Consider the following 26,486-nt stretch of genomic DNA (forward strand, 5'->3'; position numbering starts at 1 on the left):
ATACAACTTTGGTATTTCAAGAAAATTGTTGTATATTGATTCAAATAAATGTATGTGATTACTGATCTCAGCTGTAATCAACTTAGATTTGACTTGAATTTGAATCAATCATAATACTCTTTAATATGAGCCACATACTGATAAGGTGAAAGATATATATATGGGGTATTTATTTTATATATTTTAGATATCAGTCAATCTACTTTTCTCTCTATTCATCTATCCAACACATTTGCAGTGATTGAAACTAAATCTACTCATGACCTAAAAAGCTATCAAGTACTTTATTTATTTATTAATCTATTTATTTATTTATTTGATCAATTTCAAAGGCAAAATCCAAGTTGTAACTTATTTTAGAAAAAAAATCAAAAATTCTGAGGTCAATAAGTGAAGATTACTTACGAGCTTGAGAAATCTGGTTTGTCTGGTGCATCAATAGCATTCTTGATAGCCTGTGCATTAGGTGTCCAATGAAGGTACATGGGAATACCATCCTCTTTGTAAAGACTCAGATTGTCCCATAGGATCGTTACCTTCACGTACCTGGAATCAGTTGCAAGGTAACGACCACCATCCTGATAAAAACATAATAATAATAATAATAGTTATTTTTATATAGTGCTTTTCCTATAATGGCCCTAAGCGCTTTACAGCATATTATTACCCCGGTCGTCGGACCCTTGCATGCCTGCATACAATGTATGCACCTTCTCCACTCCCTGGGGAGCATTCCAACAAGAGTTTCAAGAATCAATTGCCAGGCATACTACATATGACGCTAGACTGCGGTGGGATTCGAACACACGACCCTCTGTTTTCAAGGCGAGAGTCAGAACCACTACACCACGGCTCTAAAATGCAAAATGACAGACGATCATACATTTTTAATCTAAAGTGATTTAACTACATGGAGGTCAGATAGTCTTTGATGGTTTTGAATAGCGGTACACGTAGCAGGAAATAACATTAGGTTTACCATGTACTTAGTCCTGGTGAGCATTTCATGAAGAGTTTTTTCAAATGATTTCAAAGGACTAATTTACTCTCGGCCAATCAGATGCAAGGATTTTCAGTAGCTTATAACATCTGTTGATAAAAATCACTGACAAACCTCTTCATAAAGCACTCCCTATGTACAAACCATTAGATTTGGTACGGGTGACATTGAAAGAACTTTGATGAAATTGAGAAACAAAAGAGCGTGCCAGAGAGAAAGAGAGAAACGGCTGGAGAGAAAGAGAGAGAGAGAATAAGGCATTGAGATTAAAAAAGGACTACATGTATGAACATAATGGATCTTTCAAATAAAATCAGGCCAGATGAAAACTAAAAAGTTAATTGAACGGTTCACTTACATTTGGATCCCTGTTTTCACTGTAGGCAGCTAGAAGGGCACCCTCTAGATAATTGGGTATATCAAGCCGTTTGAAATACCAGATCTAAATAATAGAACAAAATAAATAAATGTTATAACTCACATTCCTTACAAAGAGATGTAGTGCCAAGAAAGGGAATGATGTCAAACATAGGTTAAGACATGAAAGGGAAAATGAAAGCTATATTGAGCTTTTCTAACACTTTTTAAACTTAATATCTTAACACCCATAGTAAAAAAAAAGTCACCTGTCATCTCTTTCAAAGACCTAGAAATACACCAACATCTAATAACATTGAGCTAATGAAAGTTGAGCTCATGGAAACACTTCTTGGGAAATTTAGTAAAACTGTTGGATACACATAACTAGATGAAGGACTGGACTGGTGACCTTTTCTTGTACCAAATATCCCTCCAGTAAGATAGTTATGGAAATAGAAGTGCACTTTCTATCAGCCTAATGAAATTTCTACCCCAAAATAAGCTTTGTATTCTATTGCTTGTTTCCTACAAAGATCAGATTCCAGCTTTAGTTTAACCCTAAATCTCCCGGGGTATTTTGATTCTTGTCATTCCGGGGGGGGTGGCCCCCCTTAAGATCTCAGCCGCGGATTGCGCTATCACAACAAAAATTTGCATGATGGTAGAGAATGAAGTAATCTACGCAGTTGCATTGGTAAATTTCACTGAATTCATATATTTCATATGAATTAATTATGCTAATTTATTCATGAAATCATACTTTTTGCTCTGATTCACTAAATAAAGCTCCTAGAATGCTATTATTTGGTGAAAATATTCTTTATAGCATTCCTAACAATTGTGAATGAAAAAAATTCTGGTACCAAGACCGATTTCTTACGTATTTTATTTCTTTTTTAATTTCTTATGTATTTTTTTTTTATTTTTATTTTTTCGATGGAAATCGTTCCACACTTAATTCTGATCATAAACAAGGCAAAATTAATTAAGTTTAATCAGTAAAAGAAGAAATAATGATACATTTATGAATGTTGGCTAATACACAATCTGCATTGGATTTGTACATGAAATCACGTTTATGAGCAATTTGGGGTCTGACATGCACTTACATAATGTTGCGTAATGTCGTAACCGCGTACCCGGGCGTCACAAATTTGCGTGAGACTTGAAAGTAAAAAGTCAGTGAGTGGCGAGGTCAAAATATTTTGCGCAGCAGATATATCGCAAAAATTGTCAGGGGGGGTGGGGGGGCCATTATGGCCCCCCCCCCCCCGGGAGAATTAGGGTTAAGGGAATGAAAGGTATGTACTTGAAGTAATACATGTATGTAACTTACAAACAGCTTTATGAAAGACCAATCTGTTATTCCAAAAGTATTGTGTTAAGAATATATGAAACATTTTGGCAAGTAAGTCATTCAGTTATTTGGACTAAATGTACTTACAAGATTCCAGAATATAATAGGGTGCTGGAACACGAAAGCAGGCTGCCTCAGACACTCTTCACCCTCATTATCAATAACATTTTCAATCTCCTTGCGAAGCACCAGAGGGCTTAGGTACGGCACATTGACAGGGTCAGGATCTGTGTCCTTGCGAGGAGGTGGAGCTAGGTACTCCCTGGAGCCGCGCATGCTGGAGGGGAGACTGGAGGTGGAGAAAGTGGAGAAATCAGCCAGGAGGCTGGCACTGGAGGTCTCCTGGATGGTTTTGCAGCGGGGTAGACTGTAGGAAGTTCCTGGACGCATGTTGGCAGGGTACCTAAAGAATATCCAGAGAGAAAAGTTTGATTTGATTGATTGATTTATTTCCACATTCCAATAAGTTAGGTAAGCTTTGTCATTCTTTGTTTTTTTTACAACTCATTGTACAAAAATTTATTTCCAAAGGCATTATCTAATCAATAAAGATCTTACCAAGTAACAGGGGAGCTTTTCATGAAAGAACTTATTAGATCATTTATCTGACAAAGACACTTTTATAGAAAGAGTGCTTCTTAGCTGATCAAAATCAAGGAAAGTCATCCGAGCCGACAACTTGTCAGACAAAAATGCTTCCCTGGTCACAACAGTGAAAGGGATGACTATTAAAACTGGCAGAATCTAAATATTTCAATAGCAATCTTCTACATGCACATTAAAAAGATGTAAAGTCTCAAGTAGTGCCTGTTGCCCAGAACACTGTAATGCCTAGAAACAATCTTGGGCCTATTTCATTAAAATCCAGCAATAAAAATTTTAACTGATAGATAAGTTTATAAATGGTATAGATACTGTAGTAATGGAACCTTTGAAAATTTCTTAAGCTTATTTCTTTAGTCTGATAATCAGTTTGTAGACTTTAGCATTTAAAGCTAGGTCTATCAACACTTACCCATTCCCTGGCCTTTCCGAAGAGTCCACCTCCTTCAGCAAATCAACACTATGGCACTCGCTAACAGTCCGCCTCCTGGCTGCAGAAGGTGAGTTCTCCATCCCTCCATCAGGTTTCTTCAGTTGTTCCATTATTATTGTTTCTCCCGCTGAGTGATGTAGTCCTGGTTCTCTTCTGGCAGGCATGGTCCTCCCTGTCAGGGCAGGCTTTGGGTCACCCTCACCTTCGCTACCAAGAGATAAGTTATCGACGCTGGGATTTGACTGGTAGGTGTTGTTAGATTCATCCGTCTTACCGGGGAGGGTTTCCCCTTGCTTCAGGAAGGGAGCCGATTGGATACTCTGCATGCTCTCTGCAGACGGGCTGGGGGTCAGGTTGCATTGTCCTCCAGGCTCCCGAAGGTCCTTGATGGTCACAGTCAGGAATGGTACGCGAGGTGATCCACAGAACGCACAACTAGAATTAAAAACATAGACCATCATATGATAGAAATACTATTCAATCAATAGGATTACAGATGTGATGGAAATAAATAGCTTATGCTTGAGATTATATACACTCCTAAAGATGATCTTTAAAAAAAGATGGGCAAGACTAGCCTTTTCCAAGTTTGGAGTAAATATTTGTCAATGTGACGGCCATTCAGAAATCATTCAGAGTCCATGTGTCAAAGCAATAAATTTGAATCTGACACACTAAAAGTCAAGAGAAGAGAGTTTTTAAAGGTCAAATCCACCCCCAGAAAAATGTTGATTTGATTAAATTGAGACAAATCACACAAGCATAACACTGGCAATTCAAAAATAGGATGTAAAAAAGAAAGTTATGATGTCCATCACTCACTATTTCTTTTTTTTCTTTTTTCATTATAACATATTTCAATTTTTACAGATATGATATTAAGGACAAACTTTACTGAACCATAACATTTTAAAACAATGGAAATACCATATGTTCACGGAGAAATGAAACTTTTGTTTCACAGAACAATGAAGAGAAAATTAGAATATTTCAAATTTCATATAAAAAATACAAAAGAAATAGAGAGTGGATCACGTCATCAGTCCTCTCATTTGCATACCGAACCAGGATGTATATACAACTGTTTGGTGAAATTAAGGGAAACTTTAAAATGTCATAACTTCCTTATTTTACATCCGATTTTGATGAAATGTTCAGTGTTATGCTTGTTGAGTTTTTCTCTTTTTATTCAAATCAACTTTTATTAGGGGTGGACTTGTCCTCAAAGAAATCCTGTCAAGGAGAACTGAAAGACATGTATTACAAAATCAATTTTTAGGAAAGAAAGAAAATCAATACTTCTATTGCTTCCATTTATAATCGTCTAAATGCCCCAAATGAGAAAAAATTCCTTTACAATAAATATAAGAATCTTGCGAGAAGAGACAGCTAAGACAAACCTTGTGTTAAGGTTTGAATCATCGGCGGCCCATCCAGCCATGATATGTTCATCGTAGAGGGCCGATCGGCAAGCACCACAGCGGAAGCAACTAGTCATGAAGACATGCATAGCATACTGCCTCTTTGGGTTGTTAAAACCATCTTCTTGATCAGAAGCCATGGGATTATTGAGAGACTGTGTACTACCTACAAGTATGGATTATAGAATTTTGATTAATTGTTTCTCACAAGTACAGGATACACAAAAATGTACTTTTAAAGCAATACTAGCTTAAAAGGCACATTTGAAGTATAGTTCAAAAGTTCATTATCATACAGTTGTAATTTTTAGCTGAAGCTATGGTTTTACTTGGACATTGTAGAAAAAAATCAGACACAGATGACTGAGGAATCATTATACAGTTCAGAGTCAAGTCAATGACAAAACACCTTATATTGAACTCTATTCTATGATTATGTATATGTATTTAGACTTTTGTTTTGGATCTTGCAGCTAATATACACTCTTACAGAAATGCATAATTTGCAGATTGTGGGTGATAGTGAAGTCTTGAACCAGCTTTCCAAAGAGTAAATATAAAAATGCGCTATGTACAATTACAAGATCTTGATAGTAATTTCACTATCTAAGCACAATCTTTGAAAACCAATGTAAGTTGGAAATTTCCAGTGATCCTGCTTGCAAATGCTAACTCAAAGTAACTCAAATGAGAATAATTAAAGGTAACATTTTCACTATTAAAGGTAATATGTCATGATTCATTACACTGTACCTGCAAATTGTGAGCCAGGCATGTGGATACCCATCTCTTCAGGATTTAAACTTTCCATTTTGCTTTCATTCCACGATCCAGCAATGTCTCTGGGTTCAGACTTGCCACCAATCTCTATCCCTCCATAAGTTTCATCAATGTCAATGAGGCTTGGATTGCTTTGACTGTCTTTGATAACAGGGGAGGAGAGCTGCCTGGTGTACTCTCCAAACTTGGAGGCAAGGTCTGTGGCATGGGTCCGCAAGGTCTGCATCTGAGATGAAGCCGTTTGGAAGGTTCGACTGATGGACTGTTTGGACACGCGGGGTGTGAATGGTGACGTCAGCAAGTTGGATAGGAAGCTTGAATTCCGCTTGGGTGTCTTTCGCGGTTTTGATGACAGGTTCTCTATAGAGTCTTTAGTGTCGTTCGATGAAGAGTTGCTAGGTAATGATTCCATACTTTCAAGTTTGTACAGCTCCGTTTTACCTAAGCCATTCTCAAGTGGTTTTTCATTACTGTCACATGCATCATCGTCAGTACTGACTTTGTCCGTAGTGTGTTTAGGACTCACATGTATGTCGTGAACACCATTAGGGATACTGGAAGCTTTCAGTTTACTATCTTCTTCAACTAGTTCAATCAAATCAGCATTGCCACTCTGTCTGGTATCTTGTGAGTTCTTCTCATTAATAGCAACCAGGAGATCGTCACCAGAGTCGGTCATTCCTTCTGAGCTCCCCCTATCCTCACTCGCATTCAAGGTTCCAATCTGATGGCAAACGTCCAACAACTCTTCCTTCCCCGCTTCATCCAAGGCATTCACCTCCACAGGGAACTCCTCGCTCTTCTGGTTGATATATTGCGGTCTGCTCCCACAGGACAACGACCGAGAGTGACTACCAGACTGATTGCTTTCACTACTAGTCCGCAATTTCTCAAGCATTTTGGCATCACAACCAAACTTATCCTCACTGATGGAATCACTAGTGGCAAGACTGTCGGTGATGGTGGCTGCGGCATCACCACCGCTGCTGATCCGTTTCCTGATTGCTAATGACCAAGAGTGTTCTCCTGCACTTTTGTGCCTCCTACGAGGAGTGTCACTGGAGTCTGAAAGTTGTGAATCATCAAACGGATTATCCTCAAGATTACTGGCATCTAACAGCGATGTGTTGGCATTCATTGATGAATGAGTAGTATCCAAAACCACTGGAATCATATAAAGCAAAAGTAGGTTATAGATTTTTTTAAAACCTTTTTTGTCTTCTATTACAATGGTTCAAACTTTTAACATATATTCAATCACCTTCTTTATTCATTGGTTCTCTAAAAAAATCCCCGTTTTGAGTATACTGTTTTAGTTCATTCAACTTACCATGGAAGTTATCATCCCTACATATTGTTCCATGACCTAAAATCAAACTGCATCTTTTTGGGGTGCAAGCAAAAATGACTGCACAGTAAATTCAAAAGTCAGCCATAGGAAATTAGTTAAGTATGTATCTTAGACAAAAACGCAAACAAAAAATATAAAAGATTAAGAAAACAGAAAGATTCTTACTCTCACCATGCACAGCTTCCCGACTGGTAACACTACTCCTTGATCTCCTCAGAATGCTACTGCCCCTACCTCTTGGTTCCTCCTCAAGATCTGTGATACCAAACAATCCACCATCAGGGGTATCATTACCCCCTAGGTCAAGCCTCTTTCGACTGATAGGGGTGGAGACTTCACTGACAGGTGCACTACGGGACTTGATGTGGGTGATCTCTGCACTCAGTTCTGTCAAAATCAAAAGGAATAACATTTTACCAATGAGGTTATAATAATAAGCAGGATTCATAGGTTGTTTCTGAGGCACCAGGGTTGGTTGATGTTGGGGTTTCTTTGGTTTAAGGATGCACTACATAAGAATTTTTCTAGTAGCTTTATCAAAAAATTCATCCATGGTTTGTCCAAGATGTTTGAAATCCAAAATCATGAGTAATACATGTATCAGTAAGAATAATCACAATATCAATCATAACCATATTTATAAACTGCTTTAATTCACAATATGTCAAAAAGAGGCATAATGCAAAATAGATCTGGAAATGGAACTCATGTATACATCCTGTTTACATCCAATAGACATTACAATATAAAGATGCATGCTTCGCTAAATACAGTCCAAGTACATTTATGTACACAAAAGAGCATGCACAACAAGGGAAGACATGTTACAAGGGATGATGAAACAATAAACAACTTCACAATGCAATGGCTGATGGATGCAAGTAATCACTAAAACTATTATTTTTTAATATCAGTTCAGATCTTTCAAAAAGATTTGAACAACTGCTGCACCAACATTTTACTACACACTAAAAGGTACAATGCAGATGTTACCTCCCTGCTTCAGCTGATGATATGCTTCAAACACAAAAAACTTTTCATTACACATCATATACATCAAGAACTTTACAGATTTTGCATTTGAAGAAAGGATGGAACAGACATATACTAGGCAAAGGATCATAATAGGCATATTTACAAAGAATACTGGTAAGCAGCTACTTTCAGGGTAAAGGGCATTAATATACAGGTAGCACAGTTTAGGCACAGATATAGCAAGGAGGCAGAAAGAGTTTCAATCAATTACCCTCTTTTGTGTGGCTAGCAAGTGACATATCATCATCTGCCACAAAGGTCCGTTCACATTCAACTTCTTTCTCCCCCTCCTGCTGCTCTTCCTCCCCTTCTCCTCTCCCCTCCACAACCCCCTCCATCTCTCCATCTACTCTAGCGACCTCCTCACAAGCGACGTCAGGGTCACACTCTTCTTCCTGGGCTTTGATAGCCTCTTCATCTTCCTCATCCAGGCACTGGGAGTCACGCTGGCGGGCTAGTTTGGTGGGAGAGAGTTCAGGAGAGGTCAAGAGGTCGTTGGGTGTGGTCTCGTCCATGATCATGGAGGCATAGCCCATGTCAGAATTGCCTGAAAGTGGAATGGGGGGTTTTCTCACTCGAATTAAAGGTTAGGAATATTACTAAGAAGTCAGACAGGAATTAAGATAAGCTGAAAGAATTTTTTTTTTTTTTTTTTTGGGGGGGGGGGGGCTAAAAGAAGCTCTTCTTAAATTCTCAAAATATTTTCAGATCCTCCTCATACATGTACATGTAACCAAAAAAGTAGCCTGGTAGACTGTTCAGTTTTTATATTAAAATCATACTCTTTGTTAAGAGGATTTCAATGAAGTTTGAAGAAGAAAATTGCTTCAATTCTATTTTCATTAACTACAGACTCTCCCACAAAACAGAGAAAATACTAAAAGCTAAGAAACAGAAAAGGAATTTACAAAGAAAAATATGTATAGAATGCAATAGGATATTCCAATGTATTCTATAAGATGTATTTTTTTAGAAACCAGAAGTCAAGATAAAGTAAAACATCCTATAGCAGGTGGCAGGTATGATTTACTTAAAATAAAGGAAAGAAAGATTAAGAGTTTGCATTGCCCAAGAGTAATTTACATTACTAACCAGCACCAGCATGCATACTGGAGTTCTACAAACTTTAATAGTACGATTATAAATGCATCTTACATTATTTACAAACTTTGCAAAGTTTTATGCGGGTATTTACTGCATGTAAGTCTTATTAAGTGCATGATGAAATATTTTTCATCTTATTAGTTAGGTCATGAAGAATAATACCAAGTGCATATACATATTCACAAAAAGCATAATAAATTTAATGCTTAAAAAGAACAAAATGTCATCCAAAATCTAATTAAATGTTTTACTGATTAAGCAGAGTTCTGAAAAACAGTCTTTTAATTACAAATAATACGATCAATTGCAAATTCCTATAATACCACAGAACTATACACTTTTCGTTTCTGCAAGTTAGAGACATTTCAAAAATTGCAAAAGTTCTATTGATTAAGAGACAACACACTTTATTTTAAAAAGCAGGTAATGGATGGAAATAGCAAAATGTATTTACAAACTGCTGGGGATTCACTATGGTTAGTCAAGAGATTTTCAAAAGAGATTTTTTTATTTTAAACCAAATTAGTATCATGTGTTCATGATATTATCATTGAAAGTAAGATTGGCATAGTCTACACTCTATGCAATTACAAACATAGCAAGAAAATGTTTTTAAGCTTAGTTACAAGGGTCTTTGCAGAGCTTCCTACTTGTTTCAACCCATGATTGAGTATATTTGCACCATGCACAGTTTTTCTAATAATCAAAGTCTTTTTTATTTTTTTCTATACATGTAACTTTGACACTAAAAACGTCAACAGTAACAATTGCTGAATTGGGAGACTTTATTATTAAGACCCAAACAGTATTATGTCACTATTAAAGTGAATGTGGTGCTTAAATAGGGTTAATGTATGGCCTATCATATGGCTTAGCTTAAATGGAATTCACATTTGCATAAAATCATTTTAATGACAAATATATTTGATAAACCATGCATATTCATAAGATATTGTATCTCAAATTCTGGTGGAAATTCAGAATAGAACAAAGGGACTTGAGCAGTAATTTATGGTACAATACATAAGATAAGTCATGATATGGTAAAGATGATATATGGAATATTTGAAAGTAGATAATACAGTATGATGCCAGCTTGAATTGAGAGAAAGTGAGAAGATGGTGTATCTACTGTATTCCATGTGTGTATGCAACATAACATATCTTTTCTAGTGTTCAATATATGGAACAGTGTGATGTTAGTTTTACCTGCCATGCCATAATTTTTTTCCTGATTTTGTGAGTAGCACATGCTGATAAACAATTGAAATGCAAATGCAGAATGATGATGTTTTAACTCTAACCAATCATCAACAGGGTTCTCCTCAACACCTCATAACACAAAGCATACAGACTGATTCTACATCTCACTTTCAAGTCTGATTGTACTGATTATTGTGCAATTAAATTGAACATATCAAAGGTGTGATCAATTGCTAAGCTTTATGTTAAAGGTCCAAGGTTTTTGAAATTTTCCATTCATATCAAATCCAATGGGTAATGCAATGTGGGAAAACATGCTCTGTGACAGGAATAGTGAAAGTTTGTTTTAATCCCCAGAATCCAATGATCCTTTTTCATGGCAAATCTACTCTCTATATTCTATTTTCCAGATGCCGCATGCTACTTTTCTGCATCAAAAGCATGTGAAGATTTCTCTTTTAAGCTTGAATCTTATTCTTTAGACAACTCATTTGATTTAGAATTGATCACCATTCTATCATGTTTTCTTGAGAAGAACCCTGCTAACTTATTGACCTTTTCTTGATGCCAACATGCTGTTCAAAAAACTATAATGGATATGCATCATGGAAGAACATTCTTGAGCTTTGTCCAATGCTATTTTTGTTGGGTTGATTGTGACTACTCACCAGTACTGCTCTTCTCTTCCCTTGTAAGGTTGACTGCAGCTGTACCCTCCATCAGCTTGATGAGATCAGTCTCATCCTTGCCTCTTTCTGGTTCAAGTATCACTCCAGGTGGCTCCATACTGTCACCACTCCCCTGGCTGAGGACATCGCTATTGGTGTCAGAGCAGCTGCCACGATGCTTGATGCCACGTCGGAACTGGGTGACGGCAGCAAGGGTGTTCCGAAGCTTCACCCACTGCTGGTAGCTGCTGAATGATGAAGCTGGCCACTGGCATTCTAGGACAGCCTGGGTAGAAAATAGTCAAGACAACATGTAAGAATCTTTTAGGATACATTGATGGAAATACTCTTACCGAGAAAACAAGTTCCAACAAGATTTCTTAATATAAATCAAATTAAAAAATAACCTTTCACTTTGCACAATTGATGGCTATGACACAAATACCGTTTTCACACGCTGCATTAGCTGGCGGTGCAGACTCGGCCAAATTATCCTGTTTCGTGTTTACACGCTGCCCAAGCTCGCAGGGCAAAAACATAGATCAGTGGATTGGTGGATAGAATTTACATCATAAAACGCGCGCTAATAGCTAATAGGTGCAGACTTGGCTTTGTGTTTACATGGAGAAAAATTGCTGTGTCTTCACCAGCTCGCGGTTCTGATCCTACTATTTTGGCAGAGCAAAATTGTTGTGTCTGCACCGTGAGCCGGTGCACATGTAAACACGGTAAAGAAGGAAAAAAAAATGTCTTCATCAATCTAAAAGTACATACTTCTGTATAGGTGTCCATAACTTGGGTATAACATACAAAGCGAAAACATACCTTGTTATAGTGACCATATGTGATTGCATTTGGTTTAATTCCTCTTTTCCTCATTTCCATGAAGACCTGCACAGCTAAAACGGGTTGCCTGTACTGTCCACATAGCTGCATTAGCACTCGATAACATACCTAGGAAGGAAAAGGAATAACAGTGATATTCTTCCTGCAGGTAACCACTATTACACCTAGATGGAGTGTGGTAAATATAGATAAATTAAATGCTAAAGGACATTTGTGTCACTGAGGGATAAGAAACCCAACCATCTTTTTTTTAATCCAAGAACTTAATCACTGATCCATAACTTCGCTGTTTAGAGAGTCCTATAGCAATGCTCCAGGAATGTTAGTTTCTATATAGCACCTTCCATACGATAGAAATAGGGCCAAGTGGCATCAGATGGTTCCCATAAAAAGCCAATGGATATTAGAAAATTAAAGTTTTGATCTAAAGGAAAGTTTTAACCGACCTCATCGAAGAGTTGGATGTTCTTGTCCTGCATCTTCTTGAGTACCTCAAAGGCTGTTCTGAGTGCTCTTGTCTTGGAATGAGTTGCTTTCACATAGGACGGTAAATGAATAAACCAAAGGGCGTAGGACTGTCCCAAGAGATAGCTGTATAAAGAAGATATAGTTGTCAGAGATCAAAGGTAAAAAAAAAAGTCCTGAACAGAGTGAACAATGATAACAAATTAATGCAATGAACAAGAGAAAACTATTGTGTAGCTGGTACGGTGCAGGATTGACAATCTTGTTACAAAGAATGATAGAGGGAAAACCGGGAAGAGGTAGACAGCGATCAAATATGTAGATGGCCATTTACATAAAATAATTAACCTTTTTGTTCATCTGAACGCTAATTTTTCTCCATTCTTATTACATTTTATGAATTTCTTGAATATGATAACTTGACAGCATTACAGAGGAATTTATTTAGAAGATCCCGTTCATAGGAGATCAGACACATATACTTTAAAAATAGCCTTGATGTCAATAAATGGACTGGTCTAATATGGTACAAAAGGAGGTTAAAACAAGTGTATATGACAACAAAAGTGTAATACTAACAACCAAATCAATAGGAACTGCACTAGACGATGACAAGCACACTGCGTAACTCCTTACAATACCAGAGCTACTTACTTTGCCCACTGCTCTGGTGATGCAGCCTGCATCTTAGCCATCTTCTGTGAGTTTCTCATCTCTTGCTTGGTCCTCCGGGGGAATGGACTCTGAGCCACGCCCTGCTTGGTCCTGGGCGTGGACAGCTGGTCCCGTTCCTCCAATGTCGGAGCATGGAACAGCTCTGGTATCAATACTGGGAACTCGGTATAGCTTGAAAAGAAAATGATGTGAGTATTGATAAATAGGTACACAATATGTGTCTTGTGTTTCAAAAAGTATGAAAAGTTCATTGTAAGATGGTTTCATTACAAAGAACAATTATAAAATGTAGATTACATTCAACAAAATGCTAGGACAAAGTGTAAACTTTTATTTGTCCAATAACTATTGATGCAGAGCCATACAATCGATCAGAAGAAAGCATGGGGTAAAAACCTCAATATACATTATGTCTATTTGGCAATGCAAATGGGAAAAAAATTCTAAATAGTGGAGACATTCTACATCAACGTCTAATAATTTCTTATAAATAAGCATAAAAGGAAACATGCTACAAGAAAAATATAAATGTTGCCAACTCAAGGAGTGAAATAGGGATTTAAAGAATTCATTGACTGTGGTAATAAGAGTTGGGACTTACTGGTATTGTGCACCTGTTCCATCTGCATCAGGAGGCATGACAAAGACTGTGTGTTCACTATCAACCTGACTCTCTGTGTCTATTAGATGAATGTCATCTTTGCTGTCAATATCAACCTAGAAGGAAAAAGCCAGTAATGTTGCATTATGGGTAACAAGCCAGGGACTGTTAAGGACTTGAGCTGATGCTATGCAATACAGCTGTGACCCTTTGCCTTTAGACCATAGACATTGCTGAACAAATGCTAAAGCCACACTTGAGTAGCCTCAGTGAGCAAAAAAAATCGAGAGATATTCTTTGAAATTATAAATTGTTATTGAATCATCAATGATTTAGATTCATTAAAAATTCTGACATAGTTTTAGGAAGGCTAACATTGTGTAATAAGAAAATGAGCTGAAAACCTATTTTTCCTGAAAGTCAACAACACAAATAGGCACACTATAAACAGAGAGAATGCCAAGCTTATTTGGCTAATTACAGAGAAATTACAACTTTTCTACCAAATCACTTGGCACATTAAACACTTGTTTATAAATTTGTTGGATTTGGTTTGAATCCATTTTGTAATTATTAACCAAGTAGAATATGGATTGTCTTCGTAAACAATAAACACTTACCTTGTCTATACAGTCATCAAAGAAAGCAAACTTCTCATCGTTTTCTGAGACAAATGAGATCTCCTCTATGAATTTGATGAACATCTGAGTTCTCAGAAACTGTTTGAAAAACCCTTGGGATGCCTTGTCCCTTGTCTTCAGAAAACCTAGAGTAAACATGAGAAAATGGATTATGCACTCATTTCTGTAAACTGACAGAGCTGCCAAACCCTAACTAAAACCTATGAGTTAGTTTCAATAAAAACCTATACAAAAAAAATTGAATCAGTGAAGCATGTCATACAATTTTCAATGAAAGAAAAATAAGAAAATCATATCAAAATGAGAGCTTTAAAAGAACTGTCGAAATCCCAAATACATACAAGTTACTATTAAGGACAACTTTGCCATCTTGATATCCTTGATTTCAAACTAGCTAGCTATAGATGAATAACTACATTTTTATTCCAATATTTCAATTCCAATATGTTAAAATCATGTATTATTCATGATCATGTTAGTTCAACATGCAAATACAAAAGAGAATCCATGTCTTTTCTTCCTACTACATGTCATGTGGCAATAAAAATAATTTCATCATCATTACTTACTGCACACCAAAACATGTACATCTTTCAGAGCATATTAAATTAACTATGTACACACAGCTCAATAAACTGACCTTTAACCCTCCTGAAATGACGGACAATGCTAAAATCAACATGTGGTTTGACTCAGACTGTATGCATTGATGCATGCTGTATACACAATGAGGGGATTAGAAGTTCAATAGACCACCTACGCAGCCATACCACCCACTCATCATGCACTTTCAACAAATATCTGAATAAAATGGTTCCATAGTATTAAAAAGAATCCCTGCAGCTATTCATTCATAAACCATATAGAAATGTATCCTTGCCATTTCTATAGTCATTTGACTTTGCCATGTTCTTGTAAAAATACTTTTCCAAGCCTACCATTATGTAAATTACACAATGCCTTACAAAAACTGATTTACATATGGTATTGATTCCTCTCTTTTAGTAACCCATATGCATTCCTCTAATTTTGTCAAAAAGATATTCTGATAACTTGCACAAGTAATCTTCTTCACAAACTGTATAGAAATCTAACATATCAAATTTAGAAAGCATTTTTCATATGAATGCTGATTGCATTTCAAGCCCTATTAACACATGCTTTCTTGCCAACTTGTCAAAACAGATTTTCGGATGAAAATATTTCTCTAAGCCAACTCTAACATGGAGGGAAATATAATGGCTTAGAAAATCACACGTTTTCACCTAAATGATGACTCATGCGCTGGTATCAAAAGCTCTACTGCTTGATTGTTAGGAGTAGATAATAATCAAATAATGTACCTAACCCAAAGGGTAATACGACAGTTGCTCTTACAGAAATTGCTCATCCGCTAATTTCCTTGAAGATATAAGGGTTAGATATGTGATAGGTTTTTTTTTTTTAGTTCAGAATGATGTGGAGATTAGGATTTAGATTATGTGAAGGTTTGAACCTCTGTTCTTTGTTTGGCTTAATGTGTGCATTTCCAGTAGGAGCAATTACTGCAGGAGAAAATGTCAAGAAACCATCCCTAACAACCTCTTTTTAAAGTTTTTTTTTCCTAAATTACATCTGTTGACTTATTTGGGGAGTCAAATTGTGAGCTGGCATCATCTACCTGTATGTCCTAAATGTTCCCTTTCTAAACACTTTACTAAAATAAAACTACAAATATATTTTGACTAACCTGGGGAGTCAAATCTTGAGCTGGCATCCAGAGCTCTATTACTGGGTTGTTGTGTGATAGGGAGTAGATATTGACTATAGCCCTTCAGTATCATTGCCATGAAGGATAGGAAAGCTTCCTGGATCCTCATTTCCAATTGCATCTGAAATAGAAAAAAAAAATATCAAAGAGAGATAGACAAGAAGTCATAATCACTTGGGATGCACTTTAGAAATTAAAATAACAATATGATGGACTGATAGTTACTACAGCTTGAAATCAGGTTTGGGGCTGAAGATATAGAAAATGTATAATGTTCGAAAAATGGTCACTGTTTCCGATCACATTTTAGCTTAATGAGGACTTCTACATTAGAAAATACATTTTGTTGTTGTTGATTTTTTTAATTGCTAATTATTGCTTATAAATATCTTCACAATCACCACCACCATCATCATCATCATCATCATCATCATCCCCCCACCACCACCACCACCATCACCTCCACCACCACCACCATCATTATCATGACCACCACCATCATCTTTCTCCTCATAATCATGCCAACTGGAGAGTGTTTGACCGTTGATTTACAAGGCAGCCTACTAACCTGTCGTTTCTTGAGGCTGAAGTCCAGCGTGATGGGAGACACCTCAACTGCAAGTTCATCAGAGATGCCATCACCAACAGCTGATTCCTGGATGTCCTGGTATATCTTAGTCAATGTGTTATATAATCTCTTAGCAGGTTTCTGTAACATAAACAAAAAGCCAATGTTAGAATGAGTCTGGAAACAGATAAAGATCAGCTCTGGTAATGAGATTGGATTGTGTAGGAAACTGTCTCAAAGTGATTGGAAATAGAGACTGGGATGCAGCTAAGAGTTATTGAAGGCTGTAAGATAGTGGGATCACCCAAATGGTTAGAAATAAACCCTTTTCTTTTGGTCACATGACATGCACATAGAATGGCATGTATGGGACTGAACATACAATTTGGCATGACATTTAATTTAAAAAAAAAAAAAAATTTGTTTAAATTGTTTTGTTTGTATTTTTTTTTTACATAACCCTTACCTTTGGTAGTATCTTCCATGTTATTCCTTTCTTGTCCTCGAGCCTGGAATAAAAACAAAAATAATTCCACTTTTGATTTCTTACTTAACTTTATCAGCGGATAAGTAAATCAACAACAAGCATTTGAGTTTCTATTCAATGAACACAAATTTTAGATCCTTTAATAACATATTTGCAAACATTTTGCAAAAAAATGTAAATGGATTCTTAGGGACAAAAAGAATATGAAGTAGCAGCTTTGTACTAAAAAAAAATCTCTTTCTTCATAGCACCTCAAATGACCATTATAGCAAACCATAAGCGTAGATTCTTGGCAAAATGTGCTTAGAATGAATAGTTGTTGAACTTTGCTTACATCATGAAAGTGTACTTCGCTGAATAAAAGCAGGCTTCAAATTTTAAAAATGAGAGATGACCAAATACTTGTACTTGCAACAAAGTCATGGCATTTAAGTGAGAGAGGGTTGATGTCTGTGCTGATTTGGTGAGAGTGTTTGTAAATTCATGATTGAGTAGAAGAGGAGTATTGGGTCCTCTCTTTGAAAATAACCCTGCATTCATGAACTGTATAACAAAAGTTGAAGCACCAGATAAAGAAATATTTATGGACTGATTAATCAAACAACTTGCAGACTAAAAAACAAATAGCAGTATTTTTATGATGTTCCAAAGCATCAAGAAACCAAAATTGCAAATAATATCATAAGGTTAAAACTGCCAAACCCTTAGGATTACAAGAAGCTTAAGGTACTAAAAGTTAAGGGTAATGTGCGAGTATTCAATGTAAAATTGATCAACTTACTGCAAGATTGTGTTGGTATCAATGTCAATGCAGATAGCGTCACTGGGAGGGTCATACATGTCAAAGTAGCGTGAGTCGATACCAACTACCACTGACATGGGAGCGCTCAGGTAGTCTGACAGACTGAGTGGGCAGAGGGGGATGTATGGACACTGCCATACGAAAGGGAAGATAAGCTGTAAAGAGAGAATACTGAATTATAATCAACTGGGAAAGTGACATATAGAATGAAATTCAGATTATTACACAGTGAATACATGTTCTTTCTCATTTTCCTTCAGGTGGGACAATAAAATGAACTTAATGGTAAAGTGAAGCTTGTATGAATATATCAATGCATCATTAATGAAAAAGATTGACATCATGTTGAGATGATGTACGTTGTACACCTCAAAATTATAATGACTATATGAATGTGGAAATATTACAGAAATAAAAATTCCATGAAACCACAAATAAGAAAAAAACTTTGAAGAGCTTGTAATCAAACAATATCCCCCATCCCAAAAAAAAGATATTTTTTCTGTGTTTGATGAAGCTTGCACTGTATTCATGCCTAGCCCCATTTTCAATCTCATTTCATATGAAATGATTTCTATTGTTGAATACAATATTCATGATGCCTTTACCCATTGCCTACATGTATTAGAATATGTTGACCCCTTTTTTTACAAAACCTATGGAAACAACAGAGTTAAGTCATCAACAGGTTAACTCATTACCAACTGGAACCAGATGATCCCTGTACAAAGCCTATGGGAATAATAGAATTATGTATTCAACAGGTTAACCCATTGCATACTGGAACCAGATGATCCTGTACAAAGCCTATGGGAATAATAGAATTCAGTAGTCAAAAGGTTAACCCATTGCTTACTGGAACCAGATGATCCCTGTACAAAGCCTACGGGAATCACAGATTTCAGTAGTCAACAGATTTACCCATTGCCTACTGGATCATGATTGCCCCTGTGCATAGCCTATGGTAATGATACAATTCAGTCGTCAACAGGTTAATTTGGTACTGAAACGAGGACGACTTACCGACGACACAGCTTCTGCCACACCAGTAAGGAGAGCAGGTCTAAGGGAGTGCAGGACCAGCTTGTGTTCTAGGAGTAGGAAGGCCAGGACATTGAGGGTCTTCTCTGGTCCTAGATTCCTCAGCATAGCACAGTAACTGGCTCCACTTAGAGGGATAGGAGAGGTCTGGGGCCTGGCTAAGATCAGCTGGTCATGGGCCAACTACAACAATGGTGAAAACATGTGCATTATGGATTGTTGTTTCCATCCTACAATGTGTATAATGAATTCTATCTAGAACTTGGTTCTATATTTAGTTCACAAATTGATGTGAGTTAGAATGAGAGACATGATGAATTATGAGGAATGAAATAATTCATTTCCATGTCAACACATTTTCATGTCAAATAAATAGTAAAAAGGATATTAACTATAGTGAAAAAAATATATCAATGATTTTTACATTCAACCAGTTCATTAGTTTTCATTTCAGCATAAGTTGATGCTCAACAACAAGTGAAATTGTAAATATTCTACTTTGAAAATGGGATAACCAAGGGTGATATGTAGGACTTTTCTATAATATACTACAGAATATTCATATAAAAATGCCTTCCAGCAAATGAGACGGAAAAAATAGTGCAATATCAATGACTATTTTATACACCATAAACTCTATATGTAATGTATACACGTTGAAATGGAGACAAAAAATGGCACCTGTTTATTGAATACTTAACACAACAGCTGATTGTCTGACCTAGAAGAGACTTGTCTCAAACAGTAAATATATTTTTATTTGAACTACAGAGCCGGATACCCCACCTGCTACTCTGTCTGATGAACAAAACAACATGCTTATCAATATTTAGTCTTGTACAGCTGAAGTACCAGTTTAAGGTCAAAGGTCACACGTTATTAACAGTACCAGGGTACCCTTGTTTACATTCTGTAAGATAATATTGCTTTGGAATCTTGTAGAAGTTTCTGTCACAAAAGATTTTAGCATGACTAGAATTTTATCATTTTATTACTCTACATGATTCCAAAGGTACTACATTTGAGTTTTGAAGTTTTAAAATCCAGTGAGCCTCTACATGTAAACACCTGAGATAATCTGGAAGGAGACGATTCATTCCTAGCTAACTCCTACCATGATATGGGTGCCAAATCTCACAGAAAACGGGCTCATACTGCCTTGAAATTTAATCTTTACTTTGTATTCTATTGAAATAACGACACTCAAGTCAGTGAGCATCTTCTTTCACTATCGGTGTTGTTCAGGGAGGGGTGGGGTGAATAGCAATGTTAAACAGGGACAGGTGAGTATGCTGATAATGATAGGAAATCAAGGGGATATATGAAAACTAGTGATATATACTGACTTACCTCCATTAATATTCTAGGTCTCTGAGGTGTTGGGAAGGGGACTTCATGCATAAAATGAGAGATATGCCTGAGAGAAGAATAGAAAAAGAGATCAAACGAAACATAACATTATATAATGACAACTCATCAGTATGATGATAATACTGCTGTACTTTGGCAAAAGGAAGCAAGTTACAAAAGTATCATTTGTTGTAAATGAACAATGTGTGTTCGGCATTTAAATAGGCGTCAATGCAATTTAACAGCATATTTTCTTCAATATCTTTCCATAGAACGATAATTTTTTCCCCAAATTTTGCCTGGACGTGCAACAAAGGGTGTTTCAGAAACAATAATAACTCATATTTGATTGATGTGTCACTTGCTTCCTTTTGCCAATGTAGGGCAGAATAGTAGAAATGAGTGGTATTTAATGGTAGGAATACATGTACTTTGCTTTAAAAATTATTAATTGCATATATCTCAACGATAGAAGAAAATTACTACGAATGATAAATATTTCTTCATCAACACAAATACAGGATTGTGTCATATGATCAGTTTCCTGTAATTTTTCTTGGTTGGACTCAACTTCCCTTGAATTTCATAATGAAACTATCAGCCTGGAAACTATATCTTCATCATTTCCCAGTCATGTTTTATGGTTTCTCTTGTAATTAGTCTTAACAGTCTCACATGGATTCAAATACATTGTATGCCTCTGTATAATTTGAGGATGGTACAAAAAACTATTTTGTTGAAATTTTACTCATACATGTAAGTCCACAGCTCCAATTTACATAAAAAGATGAAAAACAAGTAAAAAGCCAAGCAACGTGCATCTTTCAAGAAAAAAAAGTGTGCCATTTCCTGAATTTTCTTTTTAATGATGTTTTGATTTTTTTTTTTAGAATAAGAACAAATAAATACAGAAACAACATGATAGAATGAAAAATCCGTTTGTTTCTTCTTAATTTTGCAATTCTGAATTTTCTATGTAAGATTTGAATACGATACCCTTAATTGACCCGCATACATACTGCTGTATTCGATATAAAAACTTCACGGGAATTTTGAACTACAGCTGTGCCAACATTGTGCAATGTACATGTATGTATAGTCTATATGTACAGACCCTAAATCGCACTTTGTAAGACTGGATTGGATGTACAGTCCTGAGCATTTAATTTATGCCTATTACCAGTCAGGCAGAAAAGGAATAAAATTGAATATGGAGTACAACATTGGGATTTTACCTATATACCTTGTGCAGGATACTAATGGAGTTTATAATACCCATTATAGATATCTTGTATAGAAACAAAACTGATTTCTCACAACTAACCACTTAAGTAACATAAAGATATTATTTCCATCTTCTAGTTCATTGATTGCAATATGTATAGGATCTTATTAAGGAACATAAGGATCTTGAGTGCCTTTATAATGTCAAGAAATGCATGTAGTTCAGGAAATATGAAATACTAATTGCTATAAATACTTCAGTATAAATAGCATTGAGGAAATGAAAGAGGCACTTGACTACACATGCATATAATTTATAATCCTTCGATTGCACTTATTCTGAAGGTAGGAAAATGATAAACAGCATTTCCTTGTTGTCTTGTACTATTAGTCCTACTGTGGTGCACAAGAACAACTTTCAATCATTTCCAAGAACACAGACATACAGGCATATAAACCTCACAGAAATATGACACTAAAATAGTAAGTTGTTTCTTACTGGTAAACATTAAAACAACAAATATTTCACTTATTTCCAAGAACAAGGGATGCAAGGTGAACGAACTTCACAACATATTTTTTCTAAAAAAGATTGCCAATTTCAGGAGGGCGGTTGATGGATCAGGGAAGATGAATACTCTGACGTTATCTAGACAGGGTAATTGTTTTGCATGTTCATGGACTACCATCAGCTGGTACATTGACATTTATGTTATCCCTCAGGGATTGACGAGGCAATAACAAATAATGTTTTCTTAACATGTTCCCATGCATGACTGTATTTTACAAAGGACAATATTGTAGGATAATGTTATCCTCATGCATCTGTAGGTGAGGCAAACAAGAACTTCCCATAAGCCAAAGAAGCTATTTTAGAGGTCATTAAATGTCATTAGTTAGAGGTAAATTATTTCTGTGATTATGATGCAAACATATACTAGGGAAAAATCATAACAAGACCTGCATAGAATTGTATAAAACACAAATGAGGTCAAGTTTTATCATAACCATTACTACATGTATTGCTGTTTTTTAGTATTGAATTCTGCTTGCATTGAAAGACATCAAACAACTTGCATCATGTAAAGACAGTGAAATATAAAATGGCTGCTTGATGAAAACCACAATTTAGCCTTGTGAGCAGGAAAAGCTAAAGTGTGTGGTTTTCTTCCTTCATTTTATGCTACAGCATTTCATGGAGTGGCTTGTCAGTGGTTTTCCCTGATAAATTTGCATTTGGCCAATCAGTTTTCAAGTACTTCAGTAGCTATCAAACATTGTCAGAGAAAATCATTGGCAAGATGTTTCATGAAATGCTCCCCTGATTACACAGTATTCAAAGATATTTTATTTGATTTTCTATACTATACTGTTTAACTCTATTTGGTTAATGTAAAAAAAATCTTAAAAATCTAGGGCATGCTGCAATATCATCTTTCATATTAAGAATCTGTTTGAATATAATGAAATCAGGAACATTTAATAAAATAATAATACATATTTTTTTTCATTTACTTCTGCAAAAATGGATTTGATTTTTTTATTTCTCATTTTTACTTTTTTTTTTTTACAGTAACCATGATTCACGGGCATAAATCTGTGAAGTCATGCTATTCAAGTGGGGAGGGGGGGGGGGGGGAACAATAGATAATCTCCCCTGAACAATAGATGTGACGCAGGGATTTACGCCAAATCTGAAAAGCAAACTTTAGCTGTTTTATATGAACTGCTCATTTTCTAATATTTCCACATCAAGACCATAACACTACTAAAAGTTTAAAGAGGAAATGAACATAACCACAAAACAAAGCAAAAGAGTAAAAAGTTACCTTTCAATGGGAATAGATCGCGGTCCAGAGATGGAGACCCGGTAGATGAAAGACAAAAACTTTTTGAAGGCCTCAAAGAAGGGCCAATGAGAGAGCAGACAGATGCACTTATTCACATGGATGTTGTAGACGGACGGCCCATTTTTGTTGTTGGTAGGCTTCAACTGCAAGGCCTCCCTCTGTTGTTCGCTTAGTTTCTCCTCAGGGTAGTTCTCGTAGAATGTCACAGCTGCTCCATAGACCTAGTATCAAGGAGATAAGTTTGAAGGATGGTTGGGGTAGTTATGGTATGGTTTGAAAGGCACTGGTAAACTAAGTGAATTCAAAAATGAAATACAAAAGACTACCAGCAAAAAAATAATAGTTTGAAATTGTTCAAGTATTTCAGCTGTGCATGTATCGGCATGGAACATTTCAAAAACTAGAATCAATCTTGACTGCAAGTGGTAAGAATTTAGTCTCCATTTAATAAAAAATATAAATATCCTTCTCTTTGAATAATTTTCCCCGAGTAAACCATGAATCTTTCTGAAGCAATTTTTTTTTCAAGATATACACAGGCCATGAGTCAAGATAAATTTATGTGATTCACTTTTGAACCATCGTACACCAAGATTGTGAGTATGTGAAAAATAATTGAAGATAAACATTGATTACATATCTAAAATCTTTCCAATGCCAATTAAACTCCACCTTTTGTACCTTGCCACCAGCAATATCCGTGAGAACGAACGTAGAGAATACAGGAAGGGGATGCTCCCTTGTCTCTGCCCAGCACTCGATGGCAGCCCCCATGGGCATACAGAAGGGGATGGATTGGGGGAGGGGGAAATCCTCGTAATCCTCCAAGGGGTAACGACTCAACATATCTGGAAACAAGCAAAAAGGAGATTATTTATTTAATAATTTGATCATGTACCTGTACCAATTCATGTAACAAAGATAGCCCAATCAATTCAGTAAGTCTTTCTCTCTTTCCTTGAGAAGGCCTTGCACGTGCTCCATGTACATGTATTGTATCTTGATCAGGCAAAGAATTGCTTTCTTCACTCAAGCCTCCTTCAGATGAGATGCAAACTGCCTTTTTACAGTGTTCAGACATGGTAAGAACCAACTTGAATATTGGCTTGAACTTATACGGGAACCAAGGCACCCTGAAACACAACTATTTGCTATTCTTTACTTATTTTTATTAAAAAAAACCCCATTCATGATTGGTTTACTGGGCAGTCTTTTGACTAAAAAAACAATGAGTGGATGGCCATTGTTATTTTGATATTGATTGTAAACATTTATGATACTGAGCCAGGGTGAACCTCTGTAAATTATATGAGAATTGACAGAAAACTGAGAAAAATGTCACTTTGAGTCTAGAGGGAAGTCATTTTCAAAAGTAAAAAGACAATTCACAGATAATGATGACAGAGTACATTTTTTTTTATACAAAGGTTATATTGCAATCTGAAGCTCAAATATCTTCTACTTTAAAGGCTTGGTACATGCAGCTGACAGGTTTATACTGCATGTGTTTATTTCAATATTTAAGACAATGTAAGATGTGCAGTAATAAAACTGATGTATTAACTTAACCCAATTGGCATTTACAACAAAATATTGGTGAAAGGTTAATATCAACAGAAGCAGATTGTTGAACAAATAAATATTACTTCAAAAGTACTGTGCTGTTACAGTACATTAATATTACACAGTTTATATGTACAATTGAAACAACTTTACTCAGCAAACAAAGTTCTGCTATATGCATGCAAATACTCAAGGTATTTGTAGAAGTACTTAAATCGTAACAGTTTATCAGAAATGAAACTGTGCTTTCTTCCTCCTTATCTGTGGAATTTACAACCTATTTGAGAACTACTTGGTATTTACACCAACACTGTAAATAATAGTATAACTCAGTATTCAGACTTCCTGTGCACCCCCCCCCCCCTCCCCTTTGGTATCTATTGAACTTGAGAGGGGCACTCTGCTCCATTAGGTATAACCATTGCTGCCTTCTAAAACCCTACAGGTAGCCAAAAAGCATGTCAATTGTTCCATATTTTCAATGGGCTGGGTGTCCCCATTATAAAGCAGTTTTATGGGGGAGATATGAGGTTATGGTATGTAATACAGGACAGAACATTGCAATTGATTCACACAGAGGGAATATTCTTATTCTTTCCATCATAACAAATAGGAAGAAAAGAATTTTTTTTTTTGGGGGGGGAGGAGGGGATATATCTATTAGTTAAGGATTGCTGTGATTCAAATCATACTCATTTCCCTAACTTACATAAGTGAAGAAAAAAATACATAGTTTTTCAGTCATGATTAAAATTGCTCTTTGTGTTAATTGGGGCAGAGCAAAGTTTTGTTTTCTTATATTGAGACGGTAAGAGGCTTTAAAAAAGTGACCAATCAGATTCTGGTGAAAAGAGACTCAAATCCCACTTTTCAGGTCAGTGAAAATTGGTCACCTTTTTCTTCAGATTTTTGAATTGGTCGAGGATGCATTGTACCCTCTACCATTCACTGATTGACAATGAACTCCATCCAGACATAAATCATTATTATCATCTACAAGAGACAAACATTTCTTTATGGGGGCCAACCTAGACTCCAATTGTATCTAAACTGATTGATTTATGGGTATTCTATCTATGGAATTCAAAAAGGCAGATAGAGAGAGAGAGAAAATCAGATATGGTCCATGGCACTTACCAGGGGCAATATCATATATTGTGAGGTGTTTGGTAACTGTTTCAATACCATCATCTAAATGTAAATCATGGGGATAAACGCTTTCTATGGCAGCTTCCAATTAATAATAAAAAAATATGACCAAATTTATTAGAGTTAGGGCCCCATTAAAGAAGATTCCCAGTTAAGACC

At 36.1% G+C, this 26,486-nt stretch overlaps 1 protein-coding gene across 6 annotated transcripts in view; it reads right to left on the reverse strand.

The window, feature by feature from the left end:
* Positions 1-26,486, reverse strand: part of LOC129262560 (C-myc promoter-binding protein-like) — a 38,463-nt gene that overhangs the window by 8,862 nt on the left and 3,115 nt on the right. The window contains exons 2-23 of one of the 6 annotated variants that reach the window (XM_054900692.2): positions 24,297-24,463; positions 23,595-23,836; positions 20,542-20,608; positions 19,174-19,374; positions 18,130-18,305; positions 17,328-17,370; positions 16,862-17,002; positions 16,273-16,414; positions 14,523-14,668; positions 13,903-14,018; positions 13,281-13,472; positions 12,608-12,752; positions 12,141-12,269; positions 11,316-11,601; positions 8,552-8,887; positions 7,477-7,692; positions 5,928-7,118; positions 5,154-5,340; positions 3,733-4,188; positions 2,805-3,120; positions 1,359-1,442; positions 406-578 (exon numbers count right to left, since the gene is read on the reverse strand). In XM_054900692.2, coding sequence (XP_054756667.2) covers positions 406-578; positions 1,359-1,442; positions 2,805-3,120; positions 3,733-4,188; positions 5,154-5,340; positions 5,928-7,118; positions 7,477-7,692; positions 8,552-8,887; positions 11,316-11,601; positions 12,141-12,269; positions 12,608-12,752; positions 13,281-13,472; positions 13,903-14,018; positions 14,523-14,668; positions 16,273-16,414; positions 16,862-17,002; positions 17,328-17,370; positions 18,130-18,305; positions 19,174-19,374; positions 20,542-20,608; positions 23,595-23,836; positions 24,297-24,463 — 5,152 coding nt within the window. Of the gene's footprint in view, positions 1-405; positions 579-1,358; positions 1,443-2,804; positions 3,121-3,732; positions 4,189-5,153; positions 5,341-5,927; positions 7,119-7,470; positions 7,693-8,551; positions 8,888-11,315; positions 11,602-12,140; positions 12,270-12,607; positions 12,753-13,280; positions 13,473-13,902; positions 14,019-14,522; positions 14,669-16,272; positions 16,415-16,861; positions 17,003-17,327; positions 17,371-18,129; positions 18,306-19,173; positions 19,375-20,541; positions 20,609-23,594; positions 23,837-24,287; positions 24,464-26,486 lie in introns of all 6 variants that reach the window. The other 5 variants (XM_054900691.2, XM_054900690.2, XM_054900689.2 and 2 more) reach the window with 5 other exon arrangements.

Source organism: Lytechinus pictus, chromosome 5, assembly GCF_037042905.1.
Source record: "Lytechinus pictus isolate F3 Inbred chromosome 5, Lp3.0, whole genome shotgun sequence".
Classification (NCBI taxonomy): Eukaryota; Metazoa; Echinodermata; class Echinoidea; order Temnopleuroida; family Toxopneustidae; genus Lytechinus; species Lytechinus pictus.